General features: G+C 45.2%; 1 protein-coding gene across 1 annotated transcript; it reads right to left on the bottom strand.

Moving 5' to 3' along the window:
* Positions 1 to 4,370: 4,370 nt before the first annotated feature.
* Positions 4,371 to 6,037, bottom strand: STBD1 (starch binding domain 1). Its single transcript, XM_035325645.1, has 2 exons — positions 5,746 to 6,037; positions 4,371 to 5,626 (listed from the first exon to the last, which is right to left on the bottom strand). Exons 1-2 carry the CDS (start codon positions 5,993 to 5,995, stop codon positions 4,833 to 4,835), a joined length of 1,044 nt encoding a protein of 347 aa, XP_035181536.1. The 5' UTR covers positions 5,996 to 6,037; the 3' UTR covers positions 4,371 to 4,832.
* Between the last annotated feature and the right edge of the window lie 5,700 nt (positions 6,038 to 11,737).

Raw genomic sequence — 11,737 nt, 5'->3', positions numbered from 1 at the left:
TGACAGTAACTCAGGAAACAAGATAGCTCTATAAAAGGCGAGCAAGAACTTTGTACTCATCCTAAATTGAGTACTTTTCCAGAATTTGCTGTTGTTTTTTTGTTGGCGGACTGGTCATGAATAGCAGATTAATAGTGCTTCCCTTTCAGAGTTGAGCAAGGCTGTCTGAGAAGTTGGTCGTGGAAGCCGCTGGCTTGTTATCAGGGGAGTTCTTGCTATGAATGCTATAGACAGTACTAACAAAACACGTGGCAGGATGTCCCTTGAAATAAATCGGTCCCCAAACACAGAAGAGGTGGCTGAGCAGCTGTACCTGGGTCAGCAGGAGGTGGCAGTGAGGCAGGTTCTCTAGTCTTAGCATTTTTCCTCACCTGCTTTTTCAAAAGTTGTGATTGCCTTAGATTTATGGCAATGTGGAAGTCCATGGTTGAATTCAAGGGGTTTACAGTAAGTACGGTGATTTTGTCCAAACCACGACTAGTATCTGTGGCTCTGCAAAAGATGTTCATTAGCGCACACCCATCCAGATACAAGCTTAGTTTTGTTGGCTTTAAAGCTATGGAACTATATCCAGAGTAGATCAGACCTCTGAGTTTTAGCTTGAGGAGTTACTGTGTGGGAAAAGAGATTAGTGAGTTGTTCTGAAGTTTTCTTCAGTCACTGTCAACTGTATTTTGATTTAATTCAAGTAATTTTCTGGATTTCTCAATCACTTTTTTTCCACTTATTTACTTTTTTTTTTTTTTTTTGCAAGTGTTGTAAGCTTTAGTCAGAATATTAATAAAGGCACCTCCCTTTTCCTGTAAATGGGTTGTATTGAAAGGATCACTTGTTTTAGATGGCTTGTGCATTACAGTTTGCCTATTTTTGACAGCTCTACCACAGATTTACTAAGACAAAGGTGAGGTGTAGAAAATGAGAGCATGTATTCACCCCGTAGTCTGGAATCTTGTAAAAGGTCACTGAAAAGCTCATTCTCAGTCGCGTTCAAGGAGCCAAGCTAAAAGGAGTTTCAAAAAACTGCAGACCTGGGAGAATGGAAGGGAGCAGGTGGAGAGGTACAAATAGCCAGAGAGAAGAGAGATCTGCCAAGCAAAAAGGCAGCTCAACATCCTCATGCTGGAATCCAGCAGTTAGGAACAGGTCTGAGCTTCCAGCAGAAGGGAAAGATTGTCCTTGGGGGAGGTAAAGGGCTGTAGATGTGAGCCCAAGTCCAGCTACATACACGCTGGACTTTGCAGCATGAATAGCGCTGTGTTTTTCCATGTTGTACAGGTGGATAACAGGAGGACCGTGAGGCAAATGTTGACCACAGCAGGACACAACAGACAGCACCTAACACCCTACAGATAAAACCTTGCACCAGTCTAATATATTGGAATGGATCGTGTGGAGAGACTCCCAACAGTAAGTTTAACTCCCAGAGAAAAGGTGGGTTGGGTTGGCTATGTTTTTTACAAAGGCAACTGCAAAATAAATAGGAAGCAGACAAGATGCAACCCAAGTTTCTGTATGTGACTTAAAACTAGTTCTTGTCCAACAGGAGCCCAGTCCCCATTCCAAGCCTCAGGCTGTCTGCTCAGCTTACCATCCAGGCACACCAGTAAGCACCAAACTACTTCACAAATAAGACTAGATTGTATTTCACCTAAAAGTAATGAAATTGTCTAATACTTTGTTGTGAACAGTCTGAGCTGGTCAGCTCACACTGTAGGTCTTTGGCTGCACTTTCTTTGCCAAGCTGTGAGCAGAGCATTTTATTATTTGCTTTTAGAAATCCTGAGCTGTAGGCTGCTAGATCCACGTAGAAATGTCAACAAGAACTTGTTTCTCACACATAGGTTCACTAGTCTCACAGTCAGGACGGTCAATTAGACAGGTATTGGGCCAGTCTTGCATAACCATTTTAATGTAGCAAGACACGTTTGTTCAAATCTACCTCGTGGTTTAATCCAGCAGACAGCTGAACACCAGGAAGGGGAAGAAAATCGAAAAGTGCAAGAAGTAGTGGTTTGAGATGAGGACAGTTTAATAAGAAAGAAAAGAAGGAAGGAAAAGGAAAAAAAAAAAAAAAACAGCAAAAAGAATAAACAAAGCAAGTGATACACAATGCAATTGTTCACCACCAGCTGACCAATGTCCAGCCAGTCCCCAAGCAATGGCAGCTCTCCTGGATAAGCCCCAGTTGTATTTTTCAGCGTGACACCCAGCATTAATGGAATATCCCTTTGGCCAGTTTGGGTTGGCTGTCCTGGTTGTGTCCCCTCTCAACTTCTTGTTCACCACCAGCCTCCTCAGTGGCAGAGCAGTATGAGAAGCTGGAAGCCCTTGGCTTAGGGTAAACACTGCTCTGCAACAACTAAAACACAGTGTGCTATCAACATTATTGTCCTCCTGAATCCAAAACATAGCTCCATACCAGCTACCAGGAAGAAAAACTCTGATCATTGAGCAAGATGATGAAATCATGAGGACTGCAAGTGCAGTCTGTAGGATCAAAGTGCAGGGTGTTTAATCAAAAAAAAAAAAAAAAAAAAAAAAAAAAAAAAGCCCTCAATTTGAGAGACTTCTTAGAGTTAGCCTGTTTGAAACATGTTCATTATTGCATTAGGGAATCTATTCTAGTGTGGGTTAATTGGCTTTCTAGTGAATACTTTAATCTAGTACCACAGCTAATCTTCTCAGATAAGCCTGCAATGTATGTATAAATATACTCAAATGGCAGTGGTTGTTTTAAAAAGTGCTTAAAGTTGACAGTATCTCACTATTTGAAGCGCTGTCGGCAATGGGAAAAAGAATTTTAGACTTTTTGCAATAACATGCTTTGCTTGGGTATCCATGATTGCTGAAGATCAGCTTCCATTTCAGCTACGTACCTGTGTATATTGGGTATATTGTCCTCTTTCATTTATTAGCGAAGTGCAAAAAAATGCAAAGAGCTTACCAACTTTCTGTTGACGTACAGAAAACAGTCATAATTAAATAGGAGAAGTAGTTATTACAGTGAAGCAGTAGCTCCTTAGATGAAATAAGCCTGATGTTAGTATTAATTTTCAGCCCAGGTTAGTCCTAATCCCTTTGAACTTGTGTAGTAAATAATTAAGTCCCACATTAGTTTTCTGTTGAGAGAGGTCAGGACTAGCATGTGCACATGCACACTCCTGAAAAACCACTGAAATAGCAGCAACCACCTGATTGTCAGCTCCTTCCTCTCCCTTTTGCATCCAGTTGCCCAAAGTGATCCCACATACCTTCCAGACCTGCAGCGCTTCCACACAGAAATAAAGCCGCTTTTCATCCTAGACAAGCAGTAAACAGAAAGCTTGCAGTCAGTCTTAATTTTAACTCCCACCCCCATTTCCTACCTTGTTCTTTCTGATGTATGAAAGCTCCCTTGAGTAAGGAAATCAAGCTTTCTCACCTGAATCTAAGTTGCTTGAGACAAGCAGCAAGCAAAGCTAGCATTATCTGCAGAAGTAACTGACCCACAGAGCAAGTTGTGCTGTCATGTGATGCTTGGGAGGGGGTTGTTTTCCCTGAGAACACAAGCTAGCACTCAAAACTAGTCTAGTTCATGTATTGAGACTGCTCCACCAGGTGAAGCAGAAAAAATAAGCAGACAAAATTAGCTTTGCAATGTGCATGTGTCCCAAAACTGAAATGCTGATGTCTATGCTTCCAGACCTCACACAAAACTACGCTCTGCAGAGCGAGTTTGTTCTAGTGACATATTTGCAAATAGGTTCTCTGCTATAGGAAGAAGAGCTTGCTGGAAGTGGCACATCAAGTATTTGGAACCAAAAATATGAAAGGCAGGCAAATAGAGCAGCTCTCTGCTTCTGTTTTGTAAAAATAACTGGTTGATGCTGGAAGCATTATGTATGATCTGGCTTACTTGAAAGGCTTCAAACTAGCAAGAACAAATTCACATGGAAGAGACTGGTCTTGAAACAAGCTCAAGATAAGTACTTTGTAACGCTACTGTAGTGTTTTCACAGGCAGCATATGCCACGTATTTCAGGGAGAATCCTGTTCTCTGACTGTCACAGCAGCCTAGTTTTGGTGGTGTTAGTTTTTTTAAAAAAAGCCTGCTCCCTCCCTGACAAAGTAATTTATTAAGCCCAGACAGTTGTTTCTGACCTTTGCTCTCCTCTCAGGGGGATGATTTGACTAAAAAAAGGATGCATCTGCCAAGCCTTTGCTTGAGCTGAGGTCCTTCCTAGAGAGCAGCCAGCAGAAAAATGAAGTACTTAGCAGTTAGACCTTTGTTATTCCAAGGAGTGCCTGTTATTTTCAGGAACCCTTTAGCACTAAGATTTCTGGTCAAGAAATCCAACTCTATCCAAGTTAATTAAGAGTCAGTTCACAGGTTATGTTATAAAGGACTGTCAGTCTGAAAGTGTTTATTGCTTACTTAATACATTGCATAAGTTAAAACACTTAAGTTCCTATTGCAGTGTAGGTAACCACACTTCCTAGAATGCTTTTAAAGCCCTAAGCTGTCAGCACAAAGATACATCCCATAGCCCCACTCAAAGCAGCACAAACTCAAGTCCAGGGTCCAGATTTATCCAGACAGGCAGCTGCTTGGAATGCTGCTCATGCCTTCAGATCCTACCTTGCACGTCTTCAGACCATGAGGTTGATTTTTCAGGGTGCCAGATGATCTCCTAAAGGAGGTGACTGAGATCTGCTGCTCACGCAGTTTAACCAGGTTTGATATGGGACTTACAGAGCTGTGCAGCTGAGGTCTTCCACTGGAGAGAAATTATAGGGGCTCTGTGCTTAATCTAAGCAGGTTTGCCATTAGATAAGCAGCTTCCAAAATCCAGTCAGTGATGTCCCCACCACTGGTGAGTGATTTGATCTTCATGTTCGGTCACTAGGGTCCTGTTACCGCATTCTTCCCAACGTGTGACCTTCCCATTTTCAACCAAGATAAACTTCCACTCTACTTTGGTGTCTACTGGCAAGCTAACGCATTCAGACCAGAAGCCATCCTTGTCGTACTTGAGGGGAACGTAGCTGTGCCACTGGCCAAGACACTCATGGTCACCAGTAACACCAATCAGCTGAGTGTCAGAGTGCGTGATGTAGTGCACGCGGAAAGTCACGTGGATATTCTGAAACATCGGGGGCACCGCTGCAACTCGCTTTGCTTTCAGGTCCCCATCGGGGCAGTCTCCTTGTTCCCATTCCTTGCTGTCCGCATCTTCCACGCTGCCATTCTTGCCAGCCTCCCCCCAGTCCAGGTGCTCAGACACCACTTCCCACTCTTCCTCGTCCAGGTCCCGAACCTGGGCTGGCTGACCCAGCTGCTCCTCGCCTCCGTCCTTACAAACACCGCCAGAGCTCATCATGCACCATCCATCGCTCGCCTGTCCCACCTGGGGTCTCGGTTGCCCGGCCTGGCCATCACGCCCATCGGCCGGATGCTGCCCGGCGTCGGGCTCAGAGGCAGCGGCACACGGCTTTGGCAGCAGCTGCTCCCCCTCCGGAGCTCTGCAGGCTGCCCTGCTGCTCTCGGCGTGGTTATGCTGCGGTGCATCCTCCCCTGCTTCCCGAGGGCTCGACGGAGCAGCAGCCTTGGCTTGCTGCAGCACTTGCTTACCGCTAGCCAGATTTTCTAAGCACAACAATTAAAAAAAAATAGTTAAGGTCAGCAGCAAGCCCAAACCCCCGCAGGTGGGGCAGAGCGAATCCCCCCCGCAGCAGCAGCAGCAGCAGCCGCCCCCCGCTCGCTACCTGTGCTCTCCGCTTCGCCCCTCGCCCGCGGGGCCTCCCCGGCCGCCTCCCCGCCGCTCTCCTCGCCTCGCCCGTCGCCGCTGCCATACCAGAGCCATGCGACGAGGGCGGCCAGCAGCCCCACCACCAGCGCCGGCCACAGCCCCGCTCCCAGCCAGCCCCAGCCGCGGGGCTCGGCGGGCAGAGCGGCGGGCAGGCGCGGGGGGGCGGGCGGCTGCCGCAGCACCGGGGGGCCGCGGTCGCGGGCCATGGCCGGGTGCTGGCACCGGGGGCTGCCCCCGGCCTGCCCCCGCCGCCCCGCTTTAAGCCGGGTGCCGCAGCCAGCCCCGGGAGGGAGCCGCCCCCGGGGCGGGCTGCAGTTCCCCTGTGTGCTGGCCGGAGGGAGGAGGCAGGCAGCGAGACTCAGAATGAGCTGGGTGAGAAAAAGTTGCTTAGGCTTGCTGCCTCTCCCCTCCCTGTTCTATCATCTCTCCTTTTTTTTTTCTTCTTCTCCGCGTTTAAATCTGCACGAGGTGGCCGTGCTGCAAGTGCTTTATGTCACAGATAACTGAGGAATTGAGCAGAGCTCACACACAAAAGTTGGGGAGTGAATGCTTGGTTTGCCTTCCTCTTTTTAAATAAAAAGCATTTATGATCAGTGAACTTGTACCTGTAGTATCTGCAGAAGTTTCTACAGTTTAATTTGAGCAGTGCAGGTGGTGAAAAAAAGCCATGCTTTCTCTGCTGTCCCCGAGAACTGAGTTAAATTTACTCCTAATTTTATAATGCCCACATCTAATGCTTACAATTGGATTTCTTAGCACTGTCCTGCTCTTCCATCTTCTGCATTGTTAAGCTCAGGAAGCTTTTCTGAACTACCAGGACTTCAGATTCCATTAGCTCAGAGGACGTTTGACAGTTGTTCTAATTTAACTTCATGTTACTACCCAATTCTGTTCCTCTTGAAGAGAGGATGTCAAATTTTAATTCAAAGTTTAAAGGCTATATAGATGAACCTTACACTAGGTAATCCGAAATTTGCCTACATGCGATTTATGGCTTGCACTGTGTTACAAATCAGTAATCCTGGAGTGACAAGCTGTAAAAATGTTTGTTAGTCCAGCGAGGGTCAGGCTACTCACACCGAAGTTTAACACCAAAGGCAGAATTACAGAAGGCAGTTCCAGTCCTTTTTACCACTGTTTTTTTTTTTAATATCCTTTGTAAGCAAAGGCGTTGGTTTCTAAAGCCCACTGATGAGCTTTTACCATCTATCTCATTAGAAAAGAGAATGGCTAAGTGGATGTCCAAATAAGTCTATTTCCAGAGTGTGAACTTCCTAATCTTTTGGTGTCATTAAGAGCAGTGCTACCTTAGCTTAACAGGACAGTAAATGTCATCCAAATTTATGGAAGCACAAGTGTGCAGTCTTCAGAGTGAAGTTCCCTGGCTCATGTCGTATAGAGTGGCCCACGTGAATACACAGAATTCATCATCTAAATATTCCTCCTTTTGTTGCTTACCACAGAAAGCCTTCTCTGGAGCCCTGCTCCAACAAAGTACGGACCTTGTGCGTGGGTATAAATATCCACTTTGATGTGTGGGATGGGTTCAGATGTGCTAAACATACACTGCTCAGATGTCCTGTCCAATAATACAGTGAAAGAAAAGAGCTGAGAAGCTCGGACCTGCCTGGGCACTTCCTCAGTGAATCTGGTTTTGGGTGCACTCTCTTTTACCACTGTTGATGCTTCAAGGGGAGATAGGCACCTTCAGTTTTGCCTTGCTATGTAAAACAGCTGGTTGCCTGTAATAAGTTAGCTATTGAGACTTCTTGCATAGCAGATTATATTTTTGTAGTTTACTTAAATCCCTTTTTCTAGCCTTCATTGCAGAGACATTCCCATGTATTTATACACCATGTCGCCCAGCTGGGATTCTCAGGGCACAGCAAGCTACTGATTGTTAGGCAGTGTGTACTGCAGTTTAAACTTCCTGATCGTCTCACTGAAGCAGAGCAGACTGAAATCAATAATCATCCTATCTTTATAATAGAAGAGCATCCTGCTGCCAGCCCTCAGCAGAGCCAAAGAGGTGGTATTTGGAGCTGCTAACCCCAGCATTTCTTTTCTTAAATTAGCCGGTAAAGTGGCTTAGAAAGGAAGAGGCACCAAACTAGCACAGCTAAGAAGTGACTACTGCAGAAATCCTTAAGGAACAGCTTAATTTGAAGACACAGAAGTGGAAGTGATGAAAGGCAAAGGGACAATCTAAAAGCAGGGTGCTTCTTATTAGGGCATAGTTATCCTCTGATTCTACTCATCTTCCATGCTCATACAATTCTCCTCTGTTGCTCAGTCTCCTTTTCACCCAGTGTCTGCAGAAGAAACTAAAACAGAGCACACAGAGTGCTTTGAGTGCTCAGGGAGTAATTGTTGCTTAATGTAATGCATTTGAATGACTAGGAAGAGACACAAAGGACCACGGTGCCACCAGAGACAAGCTTCCTCTTCTCCCAGGCAGGCAAGGACAGTTCTGTAACCCAGTTTCCTGAGGAAGTCCTGAGTAGTCCCCAGAGGGCAGCAGCTATTTTTGCTCAGTTGCTTCCAGGTGCCATCAGCATCCACTGATATAAACCCACTTTGAGTACTGTTGTCTCCTAGACCTGGGCCTTCCTTATAATCTGCCGTGGAATGGCCACATCTGATGAACTGCCACTGTTCAGAGGTGAGGGAGGTCTTGATGAGCAAGAGGTTCAGTAGAAAACACAGTTCTAACCATGATTACTTGCTTGTGGTGGCTGCAGTGGGTGGCAGGATTGGAAGGGGCTTTCAAATTTGCAAACCACCTGGTAGGATTGTACATGAGCCCAGCCTAAACCAACGCTGTTGCAGAAAGGAATTGTCTGGCCCTTCAGCCCCTCTGTCCTCACTGCCTGTTTTGTGCAGGCCTTTGCTTTCATGTGGCCATTAAAATGGGTCAGATTAGGTAACTGATTCAGCTGAAAATTAACTCAGAAATTAAAAATAATAATAATAAATAAATCATTTTCATCCATACAAATACATGTGCCAACAGTGGGGAGAAAACAAGAATGGGTGGCTAAAGGAAAGGCAGCCCGTTCTTCCGAGGCTGTGTGGATTTATGCTGGATATAACTACAGTTCTAGGTGGTTCAGTCACGGTTTTAACAATGGTCCAGGTGGCAGAGAATTTGTGCTTTGGAAATGCTCTTAGGCTGTCCATAATTTAGGTCATAACATTTTTTTAAAAAAAAAAAAAAAAAGTTGTTTGCAAATGCAGAGGCTGAAATTCCTGAGCCCCTGATGACTTACTGAGAGTTACAAGCAGAAATGCTTGACAGGAGAGAAGTGAGAGAAGGGTCATGGCCCAAGAGCTCCCACGATGCTGAGGATTGAGGTTCCTGCTCTGAAGCAAAGGTACAGATCGTTGCAGTCGGTAACTTGCCCCTGGTTTTGGTAGTCTTACCTCTATAGGAATTCCTGAAATGTGGGATGCGGGGACATCTGCCTCCTGGGAGAATTTTCAAAGCAGATGAACAGATGTGCTCCGTAATGCATCTTGTGTTTTTTAAAGCTTTCATTGAACCAAACAAAGCAACAGTACAGTAAATGGGCACGGAGGCAGTTTCTCAGTTCTCAGGGACACTATCAATTCTGTTTCTAATTCACAATTGTAGTTTGTTCATGGGATTATTTCTGACGTGTCGTTAATTTGGAAGTGTGTGCTCTGTGAACACCAAGGCTTTGTGGCACCATTGTTCACTCAGTCGATGCAGTAGCAGTTGCTGAAACATATTTTGAAAAGCTACACGTGACTTTGCAGAATTACCAGCCAGCTGAATGGGGTAAGATCAGGAGCCTCAAACTTGCCACCTCTTCACATCTCAGAACCACAGCAGCGGGGTGGATGTTTAGTGTTACAAGCAGCCATACAGCCATAGCTGTTAGCAAGCCCTAGCCCATGAACTTTCTGAATTTTATCCTGTAAGCTGTGCCATCTAGTGTGGTGACAAGGAATCTCAGCTGGAGCTTCAGAGCATGTGAGAAGTGCCCTGCTGAAATCAGAGCAGTGGCGCATCTATCAGGCTGTTCTGGCGCCGACAGTGGCAGTAGGATGCTATTTAGGGAGCACTCAGGAGCCTGGCTGTGTTCCACTGTTACACTCCTGGTATAGAGTTGCTGTTCTGAGGACGTCGGAGAGTACTGCTCTCAAACCACTGCTGTGTGTGTACAGTGCTTCTTCCAATTTTGTAATAGAACAAAATAGAAACATGAACAAGTAGAGCCCTGTTTTGTCCTTTGGCTATGGTCCTGGGGCATCGAGAAGTTTCACAGACATCTTGAGAATGAGAGTTTGGCCCAGGAAGCTTTATGGAGGTTTGCAGGGAGCTCTTCCTGAGTACAACAGGAGCATGCCTAAAAACCCAGTGGCAGTTTTATGAAGCTCACTTGAGCTGGAAAAGGAGAACAGGTCGTAGGTGAGGTTGGTGCCAGGTAGCAGATTGCCTAAAATGAATGAGGGCTGTCGGTGTTAGCACAGTGCTGGACCTTGCGCTGTGGCTTCTTGGTATCACAGAACAAAAACCAAGCAATCTTTGTCAGGTGAATAGTAAGAGACATCCTTCTACTGTCACTGCACTGCAAAAAGAACAATATCAGCTTGTAGATACCTTGATAATAACTCACAAAGCTTAGTCTAAAGTATCTTTCACCAGAAACCAAGTTAAAATCTCAGTACAGGAGTCATGGTGCCTTTCTGCTGCCATGGGGGTTTTCTTGGAAGTTGTTTGAATCTTTTTGTATTGGGTCCCCACCCAACCAAGTAGAAAAATGAGAAGGGCAAGGTATTAATGCACTTTGGACGTGCTCCACAGTCCTGGAAGAAGCTGTAACCCTGACTGTCTTTCTGTACCACCCCTTCCTCAAATTAATTGTGAGTGTCTTGGCTATGAGCACCTGACCCTCTTCTCTGTGCAGTATTTGGCAGTAGCCAGCAGGTGGCAAGTGAGGAGGATGCCTGGCTGTGAAAGCTCTCTCTTCCAGCGCACAGGTGGTTTCTCTCAGCTCCTGCTAGCTTTGGAAGAGCAACGTTTTACACATCTTCTGGTATAGAAGGCGTTTTCTGCAAGAACACACTGAAAATTCGAATGTTTGCAGTTCTAATAGTAAAACAGAGGTTTTCTAAGACAGTAAAGTTTAGTTGTATCTTAAGGACTTTGTTCTTCATAGCCACCAAAAGAACTGTAAAATACAAGAGGGACTGTGAATTCTCTTCCAAAAACTTTTGATCTTAACAATCAAGCAACACTGGTCCATTTTACCTTTCTGCCTTAAGACAGCATTAACCTGCTGATGATTAGGTAACCTGATCTTGAAAGACTGAGAAACCAGAGCCTTCAGGACAATGTATTTCATTATTTAACTTTCCCTTCTATTAAAAATTTGTTGTTAGTTTTTAATGTGTTCTCCCTCAGCTCACTTCCCCTATCCCAAAGAAACGTGGGGTGGAAAGTATTTCCAGTTGGTTTGTATCACACTTCTGCTTTATTGGAACTTCTTAGGCACGTCCTCAGTTATTGCTTATCTGTACTCCATAACTCAGTTTGTTCCATCTTTGTATGTTGGCCGTAGGTGTGTAGTCATTCCTGTGACTCTCCCTGCCTTCTTTTGAATTCCTTTACAACTTTCTTAAAGAATAGTGACAAAACCTGGACACTGATGTCATCCCCTGAGGTGGTCCTACCCAGGCTGAGAAGAGCAAAGGATTATCTCACATTCGTCTTCGTTCTCATGATAGGGTGCTTCCCTTCCTCTGCATGACTTGGGTTTTGCTGACATTTACAGTCTTCTGAAATCCCTATACCCTTCGCTGCTGAACTTTAGCCTAGTCAGTTGTTCCTCATTCAGTATTGGCACAGCTGAGAAGTTCTGACTGGGGGAAGTAATTCGGCCCTGGTTTTGTAGTCTTTTTTTTTTTTTTTTTTTTTTTTT

The sequence above is a fragment of the Oxyura jamaicensis genome, chromosome 4, assembly GCF_011077185.1.
Source record: "Oxyura jamaicensis isolate SHBP4307 breed ruddy duck chromosome 4, BPBGC_Ojam_1.0, whole genome shotgun sequence".
NCBI lineage: Eukaryota > Metazoa > Chordata > Aves > Anseriformes > Anatidae > Oxyura > Oxyura jamaicensis.
The sequence above is the reverse complement of the archived record's forward strand: the minus strand, read 5'-3'. Positions and strand labels throughout refer to the sequence as shown.